At 35.8% G+C, this 26022-nt stretch overlaps 4 protein-coding genes, 1 non-coding gene and 1 pseudogene across 5 annotated transcripts; 2 read left to right on the top strand and 4 right to left on the bottom strand.

The window, feature by feature from the left end:
* Positions 1 to 1389: 1389 nt before the first annotated feature.
* LOC125609782 lies at positions 1390 to 1496 on the top strand. Its single transcript, XR_007339927.1, has one exon. It is a non-coding gene; the product is annotated as a small nucleolar RNA R71 (small nucleolar RNA).
* A 5136-nt stretch (positions 1497 to 6632) lies between these two features.
* Positions 6633 to 10460, bottom strand: LOC106413922. Its single transcript, XM_013854651.3, has 5 exons — positions 8694 to 10460; positions 8465 to 8614; positions 8251 to 8373; positions 7740 to 8176; positions 6633 to 7435 (listed from the first exon to the last, which is right to left on the bottom strand). Exons 1-5 carry the CDS (start codon positions 9307 to 9309, stop codon positions 6821 to 6823), a joined length of 1941 nt encoding a protein of 646 aa, XP_013710105.1. The 5' UTR covers positions 9310 to 10460; the 3' UTR covers positions 6633 to 6820.
* Positions 10461 to 10687: 227 nt separating this feature from the next.
* Positions 10688 to 12763, top strand: LOC106415845 (uridylate kinase). Its single transcript, XM_013856643.3, has 7 exons — positions 10688 to 10998; positions 11145 to 11289; positions 11362 to 11415; positions 11759 to 11850; positions 11965 to 12191; positions 12277 to 12453; positions 12545 to 12763. The coding sequence occupies exons 1-7, from the start codon at positions 10802 to 10804 to the stop codon at positions 12652 to 12654; spliced, it is 1002 nt and encodes a 333-aa protein (XP_013712097.1). The 5' UTR covers positions 10688 to 10801; the 3' UTR covers positions 12655 to 12763.
* Positions 12714 to 13794, bottom strand: LOC106415846 (protein MKS1). The gene has a single exon (XM_013856644.3). The coding sequence runs from the start codon at positions 13493 to 13495 to the stop codon at positions 12848 to 12850; it is 648 nt and encodes a 215-aa protein (XP_013712098.1). The 5' UTR covers positions 13496 to 13794; the 3' UTR covers positions 12714 to 12847.
* A 2277-nt stretch (positions 13795 to 16071) lies between these two features.
* LOC106411569 (U-box domain-containing protein 29-like) lies at positions 16072 to 17809 on the bottom strand. Its single transcript, XM_013852356.3, has one exon. It carries the CDS (start codon positions 17481 to 17483, stop codon positions 16203 to 16205), a length of 1281 nt encoding a protein of 426 aa, XP_013707810.1. The 5' UTR covers positions 17484 to 17809; the 3' UTR covers positions 16072 to 16202.
* A 4298-nt stretch (positions 17810 to 22107) lies between these two features.
* On the bottom strand, positions 22108 to 25109 carry LOC106414569 (annotated as a pseudogene).
* Between the last annotated feature and the right edge of the window lie 913 nt (positions 25110 to 26022).

Here is a 26022-nt window from a genome sequence, read left to right as displayed (position 1 = left end):
TTCTTTGCAACAGACAAAGGCATCAAGCTGACACTAGCTCCCAAATCGCAGAGACTTTTCTCAAATACCATAGGTCCAAGAGCACAAGGTAGTGTGAAGCTTCCTGGATCCTCTAATTTCTCTGGAACATCAAGCCTCTGGATGATGGCATTGCACTCATGGGTAAGAATCATCATGCCTTCCATCTCCTTCTTCTTTGCAGCTACAACATCTTTCAGGAAATTGTTGTATTGAGGAATCAACATGAAAGCATCGATGATGGGCATTGCAACCTGAGCTTCACTCATTTGCTTCTCAAACAGAGCTTTGTATTTCTCTAGCAGCTGCTTCTTGAATCTACCAGGGAATGGAAGTTTGGGTTCATAGGGAGGAGGAACAAAAGAACTTTCACTTGCTGGAGTAACAACTTCACCATCCTTTACTGTCTTCTTCTCCTCTCCAACCTTTCTTTTACCTTTGGCTTCCACTATCTTCTCCAAGATCTCGTCATTGATCTTCTCATCAACAATCACCACTTCATCATCTATGTTGATGGCAACCCCCTCACCTAATTTCTCAGCATCCTTGGTGAGGGTTCTAGGAGGTAACTGCTTACCACTCCTAAGGGTAATAGCTTTGGCCTCCTTGGGATTTTGGTCAGACTTTCCAGGTAGAGATCCTTGCTGGCGATTCTGGTGAGTGTTCATGGAAGCAAATTGATTCTCTAAATTCCTGTCTGTAGAAGCAAGGTGTGAGAATTTGTTGTTGAGCTCATTGTAGCTCCCATCAATCTTGGAATGAAGGTTCTTCAACTCATAACCAACTTGCTTCTCACTTCTAGTCTGAGACTCCAAGATTTGCTTCAGTAAGGTATCAGTGCTGCTCTCTTGAGGAGCAGAGGAACCAGACGAGGGGTTTTGCTGAGGCTGATAGCTGCTATGCTGGTTGTTTCTTGGCGGATAGCCACTCTGTTGGTTGTTTGGATAGGATTTCTGTTGGTAGTTGTTGTACTGAAAGTTGGGCTCCTTTTTGTACCAGCTACCATTGTTGTTGATGAAACACAACTCCTCTTGACCTTCCAACCCCTCAACCTCATTAACAGCAAGTGGATCTTCCTGCTTGGAGTTACCAACAAACTTCAGCTGTTCTTGGGTTGCTTTTTCAGCAATTAGTAGGTCGATCTTGTCTTCCAAAGCTTTGATCTCTTTCCTCGTCTGCTTATCATCTGTTCTACTGCCTCTGTCGTGGTCTCCACTGTAGACTGCATCACTCTTTACCATGTTGTCAACCAGCTCTTCTGCATCCTCCTCAGTTCTCCCCAAGAAGAACCCATTGCTAGCTGTATCCAGTCTGGCTCTGTACTTAGGAAGAGCACCACGGTAAAATGTGCTCAGCAAGCTCTCCTTAGAAAAGCCATGGTGTGGGCATTGAGCTTGGTAGCCCTTGAATCTTTCCCAGGCTTCACTGAAGCCTTCCAAGTTCTTCTGTTGAAAGCTGGAAATCTCGTTTCTCAGCTTAGCAGTTCTTGAAGTAGAGAAGAACTTCTCCAAGAATGCTTTCTTGCAGTCATCCCAAGTAGTGATGGAGTCACTGGGTAGAGACTTCTCCCACTGACGTGCCTTATCCCCCAAAGAGAAAGGGAATAGCTTGAGTTTTAAGGCATCTTCGGACACACCATTGGTTTTTGACAACCCACAGTAGCCAAGCCATGATACTTGTTGTTCTCGATCACGTTGAGGAGTCCTGATTTGATCTCAAAGTTGTTGGCTGCCACAGCGGGTGCTCGGATTCCCAATCTATGACCATGAATGTTGGGGCGGTCGTAAGTGCCAATGGGTCGAGCTGCTCGCTGTTGGTTTTGAGGTATGTCTCCCATATCAGTACTCAATCTCTGCAAGTGAGCCTGTTGCTCTTCTTCTCTTCTATTTCTAGCACACTCTCTCTCTAAAGCTCTGATGTCTGCAGCTATTGGAACTAGGTTTGATGGACCCCTGCTCCTCAAGTTCATACACCTGTAGATTAAAGGGAGGTGAAGAAAGAGAATCAGTAACAAAAGAAAATAAAAATGACTTAGTCTCAAGCAAGTGACTAAATCTCAATGTTCAAATCTACTCAGAATTTGGCAACGGCGCCAATTTGATGTTAGGAGTTTTCAAGGCTCCTAAGACAAATGTTGTAGTATAAATGATTGTCGAACCAGTTCTGAGGGATATCAAAGCACTGAGAATGCAAGTACTCACTTAATCTAAGTGCAACCAATGATTTAGATGGGTTTTAAACTATGACTAAAACTAGAAAGCAATAACAGAATGATACTTTCTTGACTAAAGGAAAAGAGAACTCATGGGTATAGGGATTAGACCTTGGGTGATCAAGTATCGAACTAAGGATGGCAAATGATCAATCAAACTATCAACCTTAAGCCTAGACACAATTCTAAGCAAGCTCTATGTCTAGATGAATGCTCATTTGCTAACATATCTCAAACATCAAATGTCTTTGGTTGAATAATATGAAAGCAATCATTACTAACAAGTCTATTAGCTATCTTAGCATCTTTAACAACAAATGTCTTTGGCAAAGTATACTAAAAGCCTAGGAGAGTTGTCTCAGGCATTTCATCGAACACCTTTCGGGTGAGAAATGCCTAAGGATCAACAACTGAGTGGCCAACTCAGAAGATGCATTATGAATACTCTACTAGCAAGGAACAAGAATGATCTACACTAAAACATCCTAGAACTAACCTAATCACCCTTAATCTCCCTAACCCATGAATTCAAAAGGTGATTACTCACTAATCTCCATGATTCCTCTTAAATCCATATTGGATTTCAGATTAATCATGTAGAGAAACACAGGAAATAGATAAGAACACAGAATTCTCAATAATAAACTGATCAATTCATTCAAAGAGATCCCTTTCCAAAGGTTTTTGGTGGTTTTTTCTAAGAACAAAGATGATGTGCCTCCTGGTGGCTTACAGAGTAATAAAACATAGGTTTAGAAAATAAAAACGTGCATAATGAAATGACCAAAATGCCCTTGAAAAATCACAAGTTCGAGCAGAAACAAAACACGGAGCGACCTCAGCCCGTCGCTCCGACATGTCGCTCCAGGCTTCGGGAGCGACCTCGCTGTGTCGCTGCGAGAGGTCGCTCCGGGCTCGTTCTCGCGTCTCCGGGTGATGAAGACGCGAGCGACTTCTCCCTGTCGCTCTGGTATGGTCGCTCTGAGCTTCGGGAGCGACTTCAGCACGTCGCTCTGGAAGGTCAGAGCCGAGTATCCTGACCAGCTAGACTACAACGGACAAATGTTGTAGTATAGAAGATTGTCGAACCAGTTCTGAGAGATATCAAAGCACCGAGAATGCAAGTAATCACTTAATCTAAGTGCAACCAATGATTTAGATGGGTTTTTAAACTATGACTAATTAAAGGAATAACTAAATGATACTTTCTTAACTATTGGAAAAGAGAACTCATGGATATAGGGATTAGACCTCGGGTGATCAAGTTTCGAACTAAAGATGGCAAACGAGCAATCAATCTATTAACCTTAAGCTTAGACGCAATCCTAAACAAACTCTATGTCTAGATGAATGTTCATTTACTAAACACAATTCAAACATCAAATGTCTTTGGTTGAATATATGAAAGCAATCATTACTAACAAGTCTATTAGCTATCTTAGCATCTCTAACAACAAATGTCTTTGGCAGAGCATGCTAAAAGCCTAGGAGAGTTGTCTCGGGCATTTCATCGAACACCTTTCGGGTGAGAAATGCCTAAGGATCAACAATTGAGTGGCCAACTCAGAAGATGCTTTATGTTCACTCTACTAGCAAGGAAATATGAATGATCTACACTAAAACATCCTAGTTCTAACCTAATCACCCTTAATCTCCCTAACCCATGAATTCAAAAGGTGATTACTCACTAATCTCCATGATCCCTCTTAAACCCATGTTGGATTTCAGATTAATCATGTAGACAAATACAGGAAATAAAAGGAACACAGAATTTCAATAACAAAATTGATCAATTGATTCAAAGAGATCACTTTCCAAAGGTTTTTGGTGGTTTTCTAAGAACAAAGATGATGTGCCTCCTGGTGGGTTACAGAGTAATAAAACATAGGTTTAGAAAATAAAAACGTGCATAATGAAATGACCAAAATGCCCTTGAAAAATCACAAGTTCGAGCAGAAACAAAACACGGAGCGACCTCAGCCCGTCGCTCCGACATGTCGCTCCAGGCTTCGGGAGCGACCTCGCTGTGTCGCTGCGAGAGGTCGCTCCGGGCTCGTTCTCGCGTCTCCGGGTGATGAAGACGCGAGCGACTTCTCCCTGTCGCTCTGGTATGGTCGCTCTGAGCTTCGGGAGCGACTTCAGCACGTCGCTCTGGAAGGTTGCTCCGAGGTGTAAATGTGTGTCTCCAGACGTGAAAATGCGAGCGACCTTGTGCAGTCGCTCTGGATGAGTCGCTCCGGGATGTGGTGCACAGCGACCTCATGCCGTCGCTCCGAGAGGTCGCTCCGGCAGTGCTCGTCCAAAGATCACTCTAATCACCTCCTTTTGAGCTCCAAATGCACCCAAATGTCTCCAGAAACTCCATGTGGTACTCAAATACCTGATAGAGACATATGCATTCAAAATGCAACCTAGACATGGCTAAGTCCTAATCTATATGATGAAAATGCACATGAATAAATGGATAAAACAATGTAAATATGCAAGATATCATTTTTACAGTCGATTAAGTTATCATTTGGGTAAATTAGATTGCATCTCTGAATTCAACTGTAATATTTTTTATTCTAAATATATTAAAATTTTGATTAAATATATTACTTCTTCTTATTTGCATTTAGGTGGTTGTTGTCTTAGATATTTAAATATATTTTATCAAGATTATTTATAACTTAAGATATATTGTGCTTAGAATGAAATAAAAAAATTAACAAAAGTGTCTGATAATTACATAAATTAATATAACAATAATATTTTGAAGTCTCATACATATATATAAATTTTACAAAAGAAATAAATTGCAATAGTTGGTTAATATTTTATTTTCATTTTAATATGTTTTGAGTTGTCCTATGATTTATATTTATAAAATAAATTACTATTCTTATAAAATTATATATTCTTATCGTAATTAAATCTATAATTTTAGATATAAGATTAGTCGAATCACTCATTTTGTGAGTATATTGAGTTACATATATTCTTTCAAATTCAAAATGAAGTATAATTTTTTATTATAATTAAGTCAAATCAAATCAATTTTTTATCGTTTAAATGTGCATGTATGTTCATAATATTTATCAAATTATATGTTGATGTTTTTTTAAAAAATATTAGAAAATAAAGCAATGATCAATAGGAAATTACAAGCATAAATATCTGATACATTTTTGGAAGCTCATGAACACATATATGAATATTTACAATAATTAAAATATTTTATAAATTCTAAATAACTTTATGACTCTTATTTATTGAATGGAAACTGAAATTTATTTTAAATAATCTTAAAAATGAGAATTCATATTTGCTTTGGTATTTTGATTATGTTTCTATTAAGTTCCACAAACATAAATATTATAGTAAACTAAATATATGAAAATAAATAAAACATATCAATAATACTAATTATAAACTTTTTTTAGTCAATTAAACATATATGAGTTTATGTTACTTAATTATTTTATGTAATCATCTAATAATATATATATATATATATATATATATATATATATATATAATATAAATATTTCTATTACTTTGAATATTTTGGTATTGTTTAAAATTATATTTTAAAAGAAATAATATTTATTTTTCTAATATCAGGATTATCTTTGTAAATTGTTTTTAATGAAATCACATTATTTTCAAATTTATATTTTTCATCTAATAAAATATAGTTATAAAGAAGGTCTTTTATTACTTCAAAAGTATATTTTATGTTTTTTTTTAAATATTTTTAAATATAATATTACTATTTTGTGAACTTTCCTTTTTTATAAAATCATATTATATATACATTTTTTCTTCAATTCGTTTTTTTTACTTTATAAAAAATACCTTTTTATTATATGTATATGTGTTTTGAAAATTTTTATAAAATAAACTAAATAAATATAGTATTTTAAATATAATATTTTTAATTTATTAAGGGTATCAATGTAATCAACCATCGTAAGAGTTAACTTGCGTGAGATCAGACATATAAAAAGCTGATTTCTCAAATAATATTATAAACATGAGCAATGTTTCAAATCGTCACAAAATTGTTCATAACCGTTTCTCTGTTCTTTTTAACAACATATCCATTATATCTCCGACTTAGTGAGCTGATCAGTGACACAACGACACTAACATATATCACCAAACTATAAATCTTGATCAGATGAACATACGACTGGTTAAACTGATCGAAACGGTGTAATGTATTTTTGATGTGAACGCATATATGTTTATATCACAATAACATATCGTTAATTAAATAACCAAAGAAGTAGATGAATTTCATGTCACACATAGAAGCTTGAGCAGAAAGAACCTAGTGTAAGTATTCCATTTTCTAGAATGAACACTCATTTTGAACATAGTCCTGTGATTCTTCAAGAGCATCTCATACTTCTACTTGTAGAAAAAATTCATCTTTTTATTTCTCCATTATTTGAACAATTTCTATAGTCACAGAAAAAAATTTGATAATTGAATAGAAAACTGGGTCGAGCAAACTTCTGATCACATCTCGTTGACGAAGTAGCTGCATGCGGCTCATGTGTTCCATAACATTGGCTAGGGTGATAAATATTCATATCAACATTATTTTCTCCAGAAGAGCTTAGACACTCGCCGAGACTCGCGAGGTTTATCAAAAACTCTAGGGAAGTAAGTCGAGCAGAAGATCTCAAGTAGCACAGGAAACTGAAGAACACCGAACATCCCAATCGGGACAACCGCGAGAACCATAAACTGAGCCGAAACCCACGGCGTTTTCCCTCTAACCAGAGTCATAAGCGTCACGACAAAACTCACCATCATTGTCGTCATCGAGAGAAACAAAGTCGCAAGACCCACGATCAGTTTCGTCGGAAGCGATCTAAGGAAGTCCTCCTCGCGGTAACGAGACTTAAGAATGCCGAGGAACATGAGCAGAGACATGCATGAGGTGAAGAGAGATATAGCGTCTGAGATTAGGAAGATCATGAAGAGTCTGCCCTGGCCGTTGTAACTATCGGGGACAGTAAAGGCGGAGGAGAACATCATTGTGGTGATCAGAGCTGCGACGACTGTGCAAGAAGTGGCTGTGTCTTTCATCCACTTCTCTCCTTGGTCCACTAGCTCCTTGTGCTGGTCTTTAAAGAGAGCCTGTGGAGTTTTCTTCTGCTTCAAGTTAACCATTTTTCGATGCTTCGGTTGCACTAGCCTCTCCACTTCCTGGAAACATAATATTATGTTATTTTGTGAACAAACGCGAATTAAACACGAAAAAACAAGGAAACCTTAGAAAAAAAAGACATTACAATAAATATATATTTAGAGTTTGTATATTGATTAAATAAATATATATTTAGAGTTTGTATATTGATTATCATTTTACTGATGCACTAAGATTTAAGTCATTTTAGAATCAACAGGTTTCTACGAGACAGAATTGTAATTCCAGATTCCTTGTTGCATATAAAAAACTATACCTAGTTTCTTGTGCTGCAAGAAACAGTTATATAGAACTATGTATCACCTTAAACCACTGTAGTTCTCTTTGCATCTGAAGAGCAGCACCAGGAATGAGATTAAGCCTTGAAACTGGGGCTTTATACGCGGCGTGATGAAGCATATTATTATGGAGTTTGTCCCAAGCTGTAGCAAGGATGTTTTTCTTGGCGCCCATTTTGTAAATGAGGCTAAAGATCTTCTCTTGCCTATGGCTTACCGCATAGAAAAAGAGGTTAAGACCATAATTATCTTTGAACCATACGATATCAGGATAATGCTTCATCACTTCCTCGATATACTCGACAATACCATTCTCTACCGCCTTGAAGAGAGCTTGGTTGAGACCAGCATTCTTCTGTTGAGTGGCGTCAAAGTTAGGTATCTCTTGGCAGATACAGTTTAGTATCTCTTTGGCTTGAGCATGCCCTAGCTTTAGTTTGTATACTTTTCTTATGTGTGGAACTGTCAATAAAAAAACATTATCATCTAAGACTGATCAAAATCAACAACTAGGGCTAATGATATGAGATGCTTACAAAAAAATCTGAGGTATTTTAACAGTTTCTCTTGAATCCAATTATGATCTTGTGGTTTCCTGTATTGATGGTGATGATCATTCAGACCGTTATGAGGGTTATTAATCTTCTCTATGTGAATACCTGTATGAAATTTAAACCATAAGTTTAACTATATCTAAAGTTAAAGCCTAATAACTCCACATTATATTTTAATCTTTCATATAATACTCACAAGAATATACCCAACGTTGCCAAAACGCAAGATGGGTACCGCTAGGGAACGCACAAGGCGTTTGAGCAAGTGCAATGATCGCTGTATCGTTATCGCTGTCTCTAGTATAAGCCAGCTTAGGATACCTCTGAATCAGATCCAAAGCAATACCTTCATATATACTGTCACATTAGCCACATCATATGAACATATAGTACATATAAATGTTTATATATCATTAGGAACTCACCATATAGTCCATCGACAATACAGTTTGTCACGAGCATCGCTCCGTTCTTGCCCTTGTGTTCATCTAACTCATCACAAGGATCAAGATCACTGAGTAGTGTGTGCTTGTAAAGATACCGAACCAAATCTTTGTGACCGTATAAGGAAGCCAGCACGATCGGTATATGTTCTTTAGCATTCCGAACACTAACCAAACGAGGGCATTTCTTCACCAAACACTCTGCGATTCTGACAATCCCACCTGTCGCAGCATAAGCAAGCGCCGTGTAACCGTCATCGTTCTTGATCACCAACTCTTGCACTGGATCGTGAATTCGTTTAACGATCTCTTCCACGATCTTGATGTGACCAGACAAAACAGCTTTGTGGATCGGTCTGTCTCCGTTAGAGGTTAAACTTGCGGTTATAGCCTCAGGGTTTCGGTCCAAGAAATCTTTCGTGGCTTCCAAGTTACCACTGTCTATGTGCTTGAAGAGGACGAGATTAGTCGAATTCTCTTGTGGTAGCTCGTGCGGCTCATCGAACTGCATACTATCTGACCGGAAGCTACCACGGCCGGTTTCTGATCGTATACTGTCGGCTCTGAAACCTCTGGGATAGCCTTTTTCGGTATCCATTACTGGGTTGCTTCTACCTCAAGAAAATAGATTATATATTTGTGTATGTGGAAACCTGGTCGTATATAATTTCTCTAAAAAGAAACACAGGGCAGAGCTTTAAATGTCTTAAAGAATGGTGACTTGTTTTTGAAGGAAGGTTTAAAAGAACAGGAAAAGGAAGACAAGAATTTAAGTAACCTATAATTCTTGACCATTTTTACTAAGAAGTGTTTAAGATTTCTTTTTCTTTTTGGCCGTAGTATTTGTTTGATTTTCTTACTTTTAACTTTTCCTAAGAATATCTGAAAGATTGAGCTTTAGTGTTAGACAATTTTAGGTAATTGCGAAGAAAGGAATCTAATTCCAGTCTTCTAACAATGTTATTGTAGGTTAACTTTTAAAACGTGAACTTGTTGTAAAACATTGACAAGGACATATAGCTAATCCGTTAGCCACTTCCATCGTGTTTTCTCAGTTGTCTCCATCTTTTAGGTTCGTCAAAGTGCTTGTACAAGTACTGCTTGGATCACCTCATTAGCGAGACCTCTTCTTAGTTCTTAGAGGTACTAAGGTGATCAGGACAAAATAGTTTTCTTTTTATAGTTTTCCTGCCCATTTACGTCATTACGTGTTATGCTTGTTTTCCAAATTAAAAATTATTCTAAAATATTTATATGTTCCTGAAAAAATTATGTTTATGTGTATTAGATATATAGTAAATTTTGATAAAGAATATTTTAATTTACCAATTTTCACAATTCCCAACCAATAGTATTTCAAAAAGTATAATTCTTTGAAAATTTTACAATTCAAATATACATCTTTTCGAAACAAATAGATATTTTAGAACGTTTATTTTCTAAGAATAGAGAGTATATAAAATTGAGCGATTATCAAAACAATAGTTAATTTTAAAAGTATAGTGCACATACATATTAATCTGGAACATCTAATTTGATAAGTTCAAAAACAATACCTAACTTTAGGATTTGATATAACATGTGTGAAATCATGCTTTTTTTTAAAAGAATTTTAAATTTATTCAAACAAAAAAAACTGTTTTACAGAAGACTGCAACTTTTCCTACTACATTCCCTCAAAACAAACTCAAAGATAACTATAAAACTCTATTATTCACTACCAAACCAAACTTCCATAGTCTTTTCATACTTCCCACCCTTCTTCTTTCTCAAAGAAATCATGCTTTTAGTTTAGACATGTATAAAATTTTATAAATTACTCAATATGCATGTCACTTTAAGAAATTCGGTTTATTTTTTCCTATATATAATAAGATAACATTAAATATAGTGATGTTTTTCTTCTTAAATATTTTATTCACAAAAAAAAGTAATAATAATCAAAACACTGTTCAGCTGAGAACGACAAATTCAATAAGGTAAGTAAGTAAATTACATTCGAACCAGACCTTATCTTCCCAAAACTCAAACCCCTTCTTCACCTTGCCGGCAACGCTTCTCTACTGAAAGCATCTTTTATTTCTCCAGCAATGGCGATTCCGTTGCCCCTCACTTCCTACTCCCCAATCTCAACTTCTTCTTCTATTCCCCGAACCTCTTTCGTCCCTCTCACGCCTCGCCATCGTAATTTCTTCTCCGAACAGAACTTCAGTAGGCGCGTACTTATCAGCTGCTCTTCGTCTTCGTCATCGAACAACGGTTCAACTCCAGAGTCCATGAACGGGAGGTATTCTTAATCTTTTACGTCCGCCAAGTGTTTGTTAAAATGCGTCAGTGAAGTCACTTTTTTTTTTGGATTTGATTAGATATATTGGCAAAATTCAATCTTTTTTGGTTGAAGTAACTCTTTAACCTCGGCCTGTGATTGTTCAGTGGGTTAAAGGGGCAGTCATCGTTTCCTGGAATGCCTTCCTTTGATGGAACAACATCTAAGCCACCGGTTAAGTGGAGAAGGGTTTTGCTTAAAGTCAGTGGAGAAGCTCTTGCTGGAGACGAGGAGCAGAATATCGATCCAAAGGTTTCTCCTTTCTTTCTCTTATTTTCCTGCTTCATATGTCTCATTCAGTTTCTCGCTACTCTTTTTTTTTAGGTTACTATGGCGATTGCAAGGGAGGTTGCAGCAGTGACTCGTCTTGGCATTGAGGTTTATTATTCAAAACATTTGTTTTGTTCTAGCTGTGATTGGGTTGCACTTCTAAGGAGCTAGGTGTTATGGTTTACACTCTTTCCTAGACATGTTGATTGACAAAGTATATGATTAAAAGGAAATGTTTAGTACCAGAAGTAATGATGAGAAGTGTCAAAGTGTGTTTGTTGTTGAGTGTTGAGAACTATTTTTAGTTCAAACTTACAAGAAACATGAGGTTAAGTTATGAGGTGGAGGGTTGTGCTTTAAACATACGTGAAAGGATGATGATGAGTTTGGGTCCTGGGCATTGCAAGGTCCTGTATGCTCTGTCCTGATCTTCTTACGCTTTTAACTACAGGTTGCGATTGTTGTTGGAGGAGGAAACATCTTCCGTGGATCCACCTGGGCTGGGTGCAGTGGCCTTGACCGCTCCTCTGCTGATTACATCGGGTATTGTATAATATGTTTTATTTTTCCTCAACTTTCTATTATAGTCTTCTTGTTCCTCTTACCCCAAACGAAATCTTGTGTTTGGTCTCATTTGGTTCATCTAAATTTTGACAGGATGCTGGCAACTGTGATGAACGCAATATTTCTCCAAGCGACAATGGAGAGCATCGGCATCCCAACACGTGTTCAAACCGCTTTCCGCATGTCGGAAGTCGCAGAGCCTTACATCAGAAGACGAGCCATTAGACATCTAGAAAAAGGCAGGGTTGTGATATTCGCAGCCGGAACAGGCAATCCGTTCTTCACTACCGATACTGCAGCAGCTCTTCGATGTGCCGAGAGTAAGTTTAAAGAAAAGATGGTTTCTGCTTCTAACTTTTCTCCAATGATTTCATTAACACACTTTCCTCCCTTTTTTGACAACAGTTAACGCAGAAGTAGTACTGAAAGCAACAAATGTAGATGGAGTCTTCGACGATGATCCCAAGAGAAACCCAAACGCTCGCCTCCACGAGTCACTAACTTACCAAGAAGTAACCTCAAAGGATCTCTCCGTGATGGATATGACTGCTATCACTTTGTGCCAAGAAAACAACATCCCAGGTTTGCTCTTCACAAACACTCTCTCAAACCTTTAAACCACATGAAGAAACTTATACGTCAATGATGTTTATTTGGTTTGTGATTCTTGTAGTTGTGGTCTTTAATCTGTCTGAGCCTGGAAACATCGCGAAGGCCATCAAAGGAGAGAGAGTTGGTACATTGATTGGAGGAACATGGAACTCTACTGTTGCAGCCACATGAAGAAACATAGAACTATTACTACTACTTCCTTAATATAGTATCTTAGGTCTAGGAATCTATTTGTGTGAAATTTTGAAGTTGAATGAAGATGTGTTATAGTTTTACATTACAAAGACACAAAGCTCTCATCTTAACCCCTTTGGGCTCATGTTAAAATGAATAAAAATTACATAAAAATCTAAAAACAATTTCTCTAAAGATCCCAAATATGACTACTAAAGACATCAGCAAACGTTGGTGAAGCAACCAAACTAGCATAACTAGGACTATAAAGAATAAACGGGCTCATTAATCCTGACGGAGAAAACCATCCCGGCGAGAATATTCCGGCGGAAGCCGTCGGCAGCATAGCCGGAGACGGCGAGAGTATTCCCGGAGCATAGCCACTGAACTCAGCTGCTTCTTCCATAGCCATAGCGATTTCCACCGTCTCTTCTTTAGCCGCCGCCGTCGGTTCCTTTCCTCCTCTCGGGCTAGCATTCTCCGTCGCGGCGAGTCTCGCCGCCGGTGACACATCTCCGCCGTTTCCGGATTCGTGGAAGACCCCGGCAGAGATTCCGGTGAGTCGCTGGACGACGTTCATGAAATCGGAGGTTGTGGTGTGCACGACTTTCGGGGAGACGGCGTAGATAACCACCGGCTCTCGAGGAGCGTAGAGCGGAGCTTGGTCGCGGTGATGATGCTGAGGAGGCGGAGCAGGGTGCTTGGGAGGTTTCTTGATCTTGTGAGAGTCTTTGTGGACGCTGAGAGGGGAAGGACGAGGACCGTAGATCTGAAGCTGTCGTTTCTGGTTCTGTTGGTCGGAAGGATTATTGCCGGTTAAATAATCCGACGGATCCATTGGGAAAGAGAGTTTCTTTCGATCGAATTGGCTTGTCTTTTTTTTTTAACTAGTTTGGTTTTGGAGTTGAAATGAATGTTCAACCGACGAGTATATTGACTAAAACATTTGTTTTTTCAGACCGATTAGTTTGACTTTCAAAATGTTGACTTTTTGCAGCCAACTAGACCTTTACAGCACATACTCGATTTAGGAAATTATTTTTCTTGTCTTTCCACTTAATATTTTTAGGAAGATCTTAGGAATCATTGATTCATTATTAGTGGCAACATTTATAATAATGTTTTTTGTTTACCGTGATGAACTTCTTTGCCAAACAATTTGCGTATATTAATTCATGATAATTTAATTTATAATAAAAATGGCTGTGTTATATGATATGTTTTGGCATAAAAGTTAACCTAAGACCTATTAACGTGTATTGTTTCTCTTCGTTTCACTATAACTATCATGTATCATGTTTTATTATATTTATTTATATATCAAAATATATAGGGTTTGTTGAATATACGTGTTACAGCTAGAAAATGTGCGACTGATCTCTAGTCTCTACCTTAAACTAGTAAAGAATTTTAAATAAACATAAGTTCAAAATGTTAACAGAAAAACATAAGTTCAAACATTCATTTACATGCTGGAATACAGCAAACCAATTTTAATTTGTTTATTAAGGTCCATGAATATTGTCAACACCATGCTTATTTTAACTGGATGAAGTATACGTAGTGTATAACAATATACTTCAAACCTACGCTGGAAATTTCTTACGATGATTAGTGATTTAGTTCGGTTATCTTTGCAAACCCCGTAACTTTGTGATTGGTCGATTTTTGTTGTTACTTCTTATAAAAAACACCGGTTATTATTGACCCAAAAATAGAAAATTCGATTATTCGATGAACTTGGAAGTCATTTGGAAAATGGGCTTACATTCCTCTAAAGCCCACATTATGCGTATAGTGTTATTGTAACCTTTTTGATTTTTTTTTAGGAGTAGGTTTTATATTTTATTTTTGTTGACAAAACGTTCTAACGAAACACAAGAAACAAAGAAAGACAAAAACTAATAGCGATAAACAGACTACAATTACAAACAACGACCTAAAGTGAAAACTAACAAGAAACAAGCCAAACCGGAAATATATACTTTATAAGAGAACGCTGGTGAAACACAAACAATCCTCATTTAACAAACAGGTACAACAACAACTGAGTGGTCTCAAATGTCATTTCAATCTTGGAACCTTAATTATTCCTTTGTTCTGGTTTTGTAAGCACAATTATCCGTCCAATTTGCTCATATTAATATAACATGTAGCTACATTCATTTCAATGGACCATATTTTTGATTAATTTTAGTACATGTAGTCGTCATCTTGAATAGATTCAAAATATCCAACATGTTTCAGGTGGGGGCAAATCTACACAACTCCAATGCAACGACACTTGGGGCAATGAACGAGGCAGCCTCAAATCTTTCAAGACTATGTTCAAAGTGGTAAACCAGCCAACACCATAATAAGAATAGTCTATCTGCTAACATGAGTTAGAAGAGCAGTTCACCCAAAATGTTATATTGCTGAATTCATTGTAAGGAATAGAAAAAGGAACAAAGGAAGAAGATAAAATGTGTAGTTAAAGCTAAATAAATATTAAGGCCACGGTCTAGTCTATTTCTTCCGATGTATCCTTAGTCTTCAATCCAACAGCGTATAACAATCCCGCAAGACGATCATACTAAGTTCTGAATGTTAGTAAAAATGATCATACTAACAACAAACTTTCTTATGATTTATAAATCTACGTTTAATTTATAAGATAGGATACATACTCATTATAAATTAATATGCGTGATTTGATTAAGATCTTAGTCTTGTAAGCAACCAAAATAGAAGCACCCAAACTTAACTTCAAACTTCAACACTTTGTTCAGACTTCAGATGTTTCGTCATTTGTCTCACCATGACCAAACAGTTGTTTCGAATTTTCCTCGGCTTTATAAATAATATGCTCTACTTTATAACAAAAGAAGAATAAATTGCAAATCAAATGTTGAAGCAAGAAAGAAAAATGTTGAAGCAAGTACCATTTTTTTTATTTTGTCACTTCAATCCAAAGGAACCTTATTCCTTTATTTTGGTTTAGTAAGCAAAATATCTATAAACCATCCATTTTCCTCATATTAATACAACTTTTGGCCAGATTCAGTGGACTAAGTATTAGATTAATCTTTTTCTTATAGTACATGAGGCTGTCATTTGTATTTGATCGTACCAAAAGTGTTTGTGTCTTGTCTAGCCAATAGATTTTCATACATAGCCTCAGCTAACAAGCTAAAGTAATCAGATATTAGTCATTTGATCCCTTCCCTTATTCCCTAGTAGTACTAGGCTAGTACTATCTAGTAGTATAAAAAAGATATAAATCTATTAAAAATATGCCACTTCGAAATTGCTAATGTGTTTTAAATATATGATACAAGTTTGAAACATACGATATTTTAACCATTTTAACTGTTAAAAAGTGTTTTGAAGACAAAATATATAACTTATTAATTAAATTAGGCGAAACTAAAATCAGAAACGAGAATGAAAAAATGAATATTAGTAAAACTGATCACACTAAGCAAAAAAGATTTACACGAAATCTACATTCAAAACAGTTGACTGTAACATATCTCCACTAAAAAGATTTATTATAACAAAAATCAAAATGGCATAATATGAGTGGTCTTGGTCTGGTAAGCAGCCAAAGCGGAAGCAGATGACTTAACCTTCAAAACCTTTATCAGATCCTTCGCCATTTGTCTCACCATCGGCGAGCAATTACTCTGAATCACCACTAACAGCTTCGTCACGCCGTTACTTCTCTCCACCGTCTCCTCCACCGTCTTATCTTCCTTAAACACGTGGCACAAACACCACAAAATCGTGACGGCGTGCTCCGTCGCCGTCGTCGATACTTTCAACATCTTCTTCACCACTCCCTCCACGCAATCTCCGTTTCCGCCGCAAATCTCCGATCTACCTTCCCGCTTTGACGATAGTATCTCCAACAGCTTCAGAGACTTCTCCGTCACCGCGACGCTTATCGTCTCCTCCGTTAGTAGAATGTCCTTGATCCTCGTGATCGTTTTCGCCGCGATTAGTTTCGATCTCACTCGTTTTGATTTCGAGATTGTGATTAGGAATGATAAACTCGCTTCGATCAAATTAGGATCCGACTCTGTGCTGATTGATTTGATTAGCTCCGTTAGAATCCCCTCGCGCTCTGCGATCATCATCTTCGATTTCGCGTCGTGGGATGCGATAACCTCCAAAACACTAACGGCTTCGATCTTCGATTCTAGATCCCCGCGCTGAATCGCGAGGAGAATCGCCGTCAAGCAATCTCCACCGTTGGTCAACAACATCAGATTCGATAACCGTTCTCGATCTCCCTCGTTACATTTCTTGATTATACTATCCAAAATCTTAATCGCTAGAATAGCTAGCTTGATCTTCGCCGTCTTCACGGCGGAGACGATATCAACGAGCATTGGCACGAGATCCTCTCTCCCGGAGAGAAACTCTCTGTTCGCTTCCGAATCTTTAACGAACCGAACGATTCTCGTTAGAATCTCCAGACGAATCTCGTCGTCCTTCTCTTGACTCAGTCTCATCAACGACTCATTCACTTCTTCCACCGTCGGGATCCCTCGAGCAGACGCCGGATCCGGAGAGCTAGCGGCGGGGGAACTACCGACGGAATCGGACCAGGCTTTGATAAGCCGTTGGAGAGTGAGGTTAGGAACGAGATCCTTTGATTTGAGAATCTGCATAGTGGCGGGACAAGTGTTGTTGCCTCCGTCGAGCCACCGCTGGATACTTGGACGATCGTAGGTGACGCCGGTGGAGAGACTAACGGGAGATCTCATCACGTCGAGAGATATCGGACACTTGAAGAAGGTAGGCACCGTAATGTACGTCTCGGTTTCATCTCTCCCCATCGTTTCGATTAAAAAAAAAAAGAATCAGAGAAAGTCTGAAGAGAAAATGCGGGAAAATAAAGTTAGAGATGATGATGCTATTGTTGTGTTAAGTGAAAGGTGGGGGAAGGAAGTGAGTGGTGGTGGTTTTAAAGAGACAGAGTCAAACGCACGCTTGCGTCACCGTTTTGAACCTATAACATACTATATAGTTTTCTTGATATATTCTTTATCTTTACACATACGAAAAAACATTCGGTCCTATATATTCCCAAGACGTAGTTTCGTGAATTAACAAAAAAAAAATAGTTGTACAGTTGAGAGGTCAGATATATAAGAATTAAATGTTGTATTTAATAGTACAAAATAATAGAGAGAATTAAATGTTGTATTTAATATGAAATAATTCAGAGATTCAACTAATTTTTTGGTATAGGGTCAAAAATCAAAGAGTGTCTTGCTCGGTCAAATGTCGTAACCGTTAGATCTGAGTTTGATGGGAGCTTTGACCAACGGTGTCGATTTTCATACACGTGTGAGTTAGGAGGCCAGAAGCGTGTGGATAATAGTGGGGCCCAATATTCTGCACGAGGGTCTACTCAAGTCCGATCTCGTCGAGAGAACAATGCACATGGACTTGGTCCATTTTATCTGTCTTATTTTTAGTACATGAAACTAAAAACCAAACAAATGAACAATCATGAAAAAGCAACGTTATAATATCTGTGTTCAAACTCTGAGTCAGCAAATATATGGAAGCTGATCATATTGGTTATGGTCGAATAATACTTTTTTGACATATAAACTTTGTGTTAATGTGGTTCAACAATATATAATAAGTTGTGTTGTGGCTTGGCTTCCACTACGGATAAAGGGGGAAAAATTATTCGAGCGAATGTGTTTTATTCGGGGAGAAAAGCAAAAGCGTTTCTTTTATTTTGTGGATTGTCATCTTCTGGGTCAATATAATATGTTTGTTAGATAATTTAAACTTTTGTGATGAGCAACAACGTGTATTTTAGAAAGCATAATAAGCATTCGAATATCCACAACATTTTTAGTTCTCCCAATCGTATAAACACATGTGGTTAAGACTGCCTAATTTCCAATGAAGCTGTATAATTGACTATCAAATTAGGGTTGCATTGAATATTTGAATATATATGTATATATATATATATATCTCAAATTCAAAGGATTTGAGAGTTTGGTCCTTTTGTTAATTAGTGCTTTGTTTGCTCACGTACGGTTGTGCCATTACATATGTTTAGTGCGTGGATGCTTCGTATTTAATACATAAGTTCGACTAATGCGAATATATTTTAGTTCGTTTGTTATGTTTCAGTTTTTTTCTTTCACTTATAAGTGGTTCATACTTGCTCTTGTTTTCTTTAAAGTGAAAATTGGTTTATCACCTCTCCATTATTTTTTCTTCATGGATAAATTAACTGGATGCTTATCTAGTTTTCTATCATTGAGTTTTACAAACTTTAAATTTGGAAACATAAAAAAGACTAAATATCCGTGGATGGTATAAGCAGAGGGTGGCCGAAAGTTGCTGGCCTAATTAGGTCAAGTTTCGATTAGGTTTAGCATAATTAATCAGGTATGTATACAATCATGGTAATAGCCGTTGAAACGAGCGTAAGATATGAGCAATCTTTTAATAAAACTCAGATACATTATTTTGAAGATACAGCACGTCCTTGTTCAAAATTCAAACTGCAATGAATGGTAACTATATAGCATTTAATTAAACGAACACTTTAATTTTATTTTCAAATTAGTGTATTTTTATAGTCCTCATTATGGCAGGCGAATGAATGAATACATTAACTCGTGAGCATATAATTTGATAATTGGCAGGGTAAAATTGCACCGAAAGAGAGTTAAAATATAATGATGCGAACGTGCATGGTTGTCTACAATAAGTAATTATGGCAAATCTGAAAAATCTGCGCCAGATTATAATGATCTTAACTTTAATACAGTAAATAACACAATAACACCACTCATCATCTTATTCATCCATTATTGTCTTTGGTAGACAATAATTTTCGTTTGTCCTCATATGCAAGCAACTTTTCTATCTTTTTTTTCTTTGCAAATGGTCAGGGCCGGGCTTTAGGATAAGCGGGTGAAGCGGCCGCTTAGGGCAGCAAATTTCAAGGGGCATATTTTAGTTTTTTTTTATAGATAATTCAAGTTTGTAAAGTTGCTAAAATAATACTTCGGGCATAATTAATAAGAATGATATTTGTCGGATCTTTTAACAATATCAATAAACTGTTTATTAAAAAAAATATTAGTTAAATATGTTATTAAATTATTAGTAGTAATTTTCTATTTTAAATTATAATTAAAAGGAAACTCTAATTAAAATTTAACCACTAAGCAGTTTTCTTTTTTCCTCCTTCTTTTCGGTTCCATCGTGCTTCCAATTTAGTTTATATTGTTTAAACTTCAGTTCTTCGATCATAGTATTTTTATTGATAAGGCGTACTATATAGGTATGTGACTAATTTATTATTTTTGCTTTCTATGCGTTAACCAATCTTAGCTATAGTCAATTATTCATAAAATATTGCAGCAAAATCTAATGATAGTTTATTGTTAATTGGTCAATGAATTTTACTCTTGTTATACGATTTTGAACTATATATATAAGGGCATAGTTTTTTTAATTGGCTTGGGGCATCATAAGATGTTGGACCGGCACTGCAAATGGTGTTATATCTAATCGGAAACATGTATTTCTCATTATTAAAAAAATAATTGCTGGAAGAAAATACTAATGTGAAATGGGTAAAAAACGAGATTAATTACGTTCTTACTTCTCTTCTAGGACGTTGTCTACTAATACATTGTAAAGGGTAGGTTTATGTATCTATGAATGGGGTCAATCTGTTGATAAAAAAAAGAATGGGGTCGACAATCTATTCACAATAAATCTAAACCGGTGGTATTTGGAATAAATCTCCATGAACTTGTATTCACAGTATTTTGCAGGTTATGACTTATGAGATTTGTATATCTCAAACTTAACGCATGGTATAGAAGACCTCATCGAGTACAAATATAGATGAATGATGATCGATACGATATATGTGTTCCGTGAATTTGCAGTTTATATATAATGATACTAAATATAACCTTAGCATAAATATATTGCTACTGGTTAAATGGCAAAAGAAAATTCTGCATGACACGTATTCAAAACGAATTCTCCATAAACCGATGGTCCAAATGGGTCGAAATAAATATTGGGTCAAGATAGATATATGAAGAAGAATCGAGTTCCAAAAGTGTGGGGTTGTGTTTCATATTATTCAGAGGTTGCCAGGGGTAGAGGCAACTAGTTTGCATCACATGCAAAAGAAAACATATATATCCAGTGTCATTATCCCATTCCAAGTCAACATCATACAGTTCTTGGTGAGTAATATTATCAGATCTGACCAGCTTCTCTTTTTGATTCAGATTCGGCACTAGCTAATACTGCTATATCTGTGTGGATGAAAGTTATACTAACTTTGCTAATGTTGTAAGACTTTAATATTTTAAACTTTAAAAGTAGGAATAAAGGTAATAAAATCTTTAATGATGAAGATATTCACACGCTGCGGGTAATTAAGGAAGATGGTAAGAGTAAAATGAGGAACCGTAAAGTAACCTAGGTATGATGATATTTCATTCGCGTGCGATTACATATAATTCCACATCAATAAGTTTTTTTTTTGCTTATATCATGGAATAAAGTTCATCCTTTCGTGCCTTAACAAACGGGAAAGCTTTTGATCATATATATGTAATCAAGAGAAGCAAAATTTGTAATTGAAAGGAGTTGTAAGGATTTCAAACGTACGAGGGCGTATTTGCTCGTGTGGGATATATGTACATATACATTTACTTTCAGTGAACGTGTGGGCTATATAGTATAATATATATACCAATATAATGCATGCAGTGGGATAAACGTATTTACTGGATATCATTAAAAAGGTGAACATTTTCGGTTCATTTGAAATAATTAAAGTGACCAAAATTATTATTCTATATGTTTGGCCTATCCAATTCCTGTTATTAAAACTAAAAGCAAATCAGAAGATCCAATTTCACAATTTGCTTGCGTTAAAGATCAAAACATGTTAACCTAGGCATTTTTTCATCATCGATGTACAGAGGGAGAGAGAGCAAACCTGAGGATTATAACAAGAGAATCACACCAGTGTTTCTAAAGTTTAATGTTGAATTCTCTGCTTAATCACAGTGTCTATCGTTCATCACGTTATAAGCATTGTACTCATATCCAATATACATCAGCTTAATTCTTTGCAAACACACGTTACTGTTCAAACCTATAAATCTGTTGATAAGAATATATTTTTATGAAAATCTGTGAAGCCATTAAACTTCAAATCCAGTCCAGGCACAAATGCCAAAGATCTCTCCATCTGCAAGATAAAACGCTAGTCTCGACCACATCCTTAGTGGGAAGATGGAAAAGTATCTCACAAAGCAAAGAATCTGGTAACTGATTAGTCATATAATATTATTCTTCTCTATAACTATCATACCCAACAGCAACAGGTTTCTTCTCTAACGTCATGTATAGATTCAGCGTTACCAGAATTGGAAAAGTAAAAGTCGGGACTCAAATAAAATAACCAGTAAAGAGTATTGAACAAGGAACAACAATCATAAGCTGCCTAAACTAACACATGACAACTTCACACCCGGTAGAGCTTCTTGGAATCGATTTGATTTTTTTGATGATGTTACAGAAACTCCAACTGAGAGTCAGTTTCTTGAGAGCTGCAGCATTCTCTAGGAAGTATTTTGCTATTTTCATCTTACTTGAGGTTCCTGTGAGTGGTCTCCCTTTCTTTTTCATGCGTCTATCGTAAGGTGTCTTCAGGTGAACAAACTCGAGAGATGATTGGAAACATTGTGGCACTAGCGAAAGATCAACCTCCTCCGTCTCTGGAAGACAATCAAACTCCTGAAAAAAATTATAGCCCGAGAGGAGTTTGAGTTTTGAGTTAATCATAATAAATGTCGACGTGGTTTTATACTAGAGCATGAGTAAATGAGACTCACCAAGACGACAGATTGTAGATTTGGGCAACACCCAAGGAAGGCTGGCAACATTTCCCACGCAGTTTCTTGGAAGCGAGCATGCAAGAAAGACAAGTTGGAGAAGTGAGGCAGCTGTTCCATTTCACAGTAATCATGAATAACCTGTGCAGCAAGGGATAAAAGAAAATCACTGAGAGATGTGATAACAAAACTGTACAAGGCTATTGTATGTATGAATATATACATTTAGAGTGTCAACAGAGAGTGTCAGCATAGTTAGCTTGGAAGAATCAAATGGCTCCGGCGGGTCACCATTTTCCACATCAAAGAGAACATCAATGTTTACCTTTGCAGAGGGACCAATACTGTGTATTATGAAGTTGTCAGACACGTGATCAGTGAGAGTCAGACGCTCAAGTCTTGGAGCATCAATTGCAACAACACGACCGTCACTATCGTCATACCAACTCCGTAGTTTGAAGCTCTTTAGTGACTGGGAGCGCACACACACAGATTCCAGATCGTCACAATAGACTATGGATAACTCCTCGAGAACAGGACAGTTTGATATTAAAGTCTCCATAGTCGAATCACCACCATTGTACCTGACCCCCTTCAGACGCATAATCTTGAGACAAGGCAAGAATACAGATTCAGGATGATCCAACAACACACAATAGAGATTTAAGTTCACCAATCTCTCAGACGATAAGAGAGACGGAGGCATCTTGAGTAACTTATCATCGTTCACCTTATTATGAACAACAAGATGACGAACCCTACGCCTAGAACCTTATTATAGACCAGCTCGAACCTCTCCAATTGTTGCTCATTTTCAGAACCCAAGAACCTATCCATGAAACTCTTAAAGACATTCTTATATGGGAATTTTCTGGAATCTAAGTCCAGTACTGGAACATTCAACCACACATTTCTCCATCGTTTCGATAGAACGCTTGAGCAGACCGATTCCTTGGTGGTAAGGTCAGAGAGTATCTTACATAGCAACTCATCAGGTAGATTGCTTAACCTATCCAAAATCCTTTGCTTCGAGGTTTCACCAGCCATGTCTACTGCATTAAACCCTGAAACTTCAGAGGACTAAATTCTCAGATTTTACATTTATATCAGAAAAAAAAATCTCACAAATCTATTACCCGAAGAAGAAGAAGAAGAACTCCTCGTTCGCCGGCCAAAGAGTCTGCACGCTTGATTTAAACACGGACACCAATTAATAAGCCGCGCCGTATTCATTACAACCTTTGCTTAATGCAGTGGTACATCGCCACGTGGCATTAAACGTCGAGGGTAACGTAACACTAAGAACATCCACGTGTATAACAAAATCAACTTACCGGTGAAAATTTGAATCTTTTAAACAATAATTAGTTTCGAAAATGAATAAGGATTACATCGGGATATCATATTTTCATTAGATGAAGGAGGCTATGAAGCGCCAATTATCGAAACCTTTCTTTAATAGTGTGAGTCTGTGATTATAAATACTAGAGCTTAGAGCACCTGCAACGCAGGATTTAAAGTAATCCTTAACTGTTCAAAAATTAATAAAATAATTATGTGGGGGCCGTGTTTTTAGGTTTCTGTGTCACCAAAGGTTCAAATAATCCTTGCTTAAGGATTCATTCTTATGCAGTATCGTCACTGTTTGTGGGCCTAGAATGATTATCTCTTCTTTTCAGCTAAAAAAAAAAAAATAACAATAAAAAAATTCTAATTACTATTTCTAAGAATTTGTGCGCAGGTTCACGGTTGCTGATGCTCTTATTACCCGCTTTACGTGCAGTTTATCTATTCTAAATCGTAAAAGTTTAAGAAACCTCTTATGTAAGGTATCATTTGAAAACTACGTTGTTATTGAAATTTATTTAAACATCTTACACGTTTACATTTATGTAAATTGACTAAATGTAATATTTAAAACTATAATAATATATTGTCATAATATTATTTTAATATTTAAAATAAAACTAAATAGAAATTATGTTACTTATTTTCTTTTCATAACAAAGCTATTGATGTATATGTAATCTCTTACTAATAGATTTCATACTTTAAAAAATAAAACATGAAGCATTTCTATTTCGTCCCATCTTTTATTTTTTTCTACTTTTTTATATCTATTCCTTTCTTTTCCTGATTATTTTTCTTTTACCTAAATAAAAAACACTGGTTTTAGATTTTATCACTTCCTAAACTTTAAACTTACAGAATAAAAATAATCAGAATATGAAAGGGTAGCAAAGAAAAACAATAACAATCGCATTATTGAAAAAAACTCAAAGTCAAAGCTCTTCATAATCTAAATTAGAGTATAACAAAATTAAATTAGAGTCCTGTCGGGACCAAAATTGGATATGTTTTACCTACATGTTTGACTTAAGATCAATGTTTTTAAACCTCACCCAAACACTGAACCGGACGATTTACCGAGTCGCTGGGTCGACCGCGGACGAACCGCGGGTTAATAAATGAATTAATTTTATTATATAATAATATATCAGTTATGTAAATAAAAATAAAGAAACTAAAATTTAATATTTTCTAAATTTTTTTATAAACATAAAATAATAGTTTGGATATGTATATTTTTATGTTTAATAACATTTAAAAAATACTTAACTTTAATTTCTATATTTTTATTTTTATTTGATATACAAAATATCAAAAAATAGTTTAGACTATTTATAATTTTGTCTAACAAGGTAAGAGTTATGACATCTAAAAAATCAAGAAAGAAAATTTATAAATATTTAAATATTTAATGTGAATAATAAATTAAATGTAAATACAAAATAAACCAAAAGTAAAAAATCATTATAATAAATGTTTAAATTGTTGAATGAAATAGAAAATACATGAAAGTACAACTAATAACTATAGAAGTTGACACAAATTAAAAACACTTAAACTTTTCTATACAGATACAATGTTGAGGATTTTCAAATTTATATGCGGTTATTTTTATAAATAAATTTTGGATGCATATACAATATTATTTTAAATTTTAAAGCTGATACTTAATTAATGTATCGTTTGTAAGATCTTTGTACCGTAAATAATTCATGTATGTATATTTTAATACATTGTTGATATCAATAATTACAGATGATAGCAAAGTTGCCCAAAATTCATTACTTAACGGTCTTTCACCAAAATAAATAAAATTTACACAGAAAATCACTTATCAAAGAAAATCTATTTTCTAGTTGATTTTCTCGGTGAGAAATATGTTAGTTTGTTTATTATTCTGTCATGCTATAAGAAAAAAAATTGGCCACCAGAAACAACTGCTAAACCTAAATTTAACTTTCATAAAAAAAATATGGCTAGTTGATTTAATTAACTATAATGGTCGACAAACCAGTTTCCTCCATTAAGCATGCATGAACTTGTGTACTCTAATTATGTTATTTGAAATGTTAATATTTATTTTGTTAGTTTAAGTTATATATGGAATATT

The sequence above is a fragment of the Brassica napus genome, chromosome A5 (assembly GCF_020379485.1).
Source record: "Brassica napus cultivar Da-Ae chromosome A5, Da-Ae, whole genome shotgun sequence".
NCBI lineage: Eukaryota > Viridiplantae > Streptophyta > Magnoliopsida > Brassicales > Brassicaceae > Brassica > Brassica napus.
Note: the sequence above shows the minus strand (reverse complement) of the source record. Positions and strands in the feature narration are given on the sequence as shown.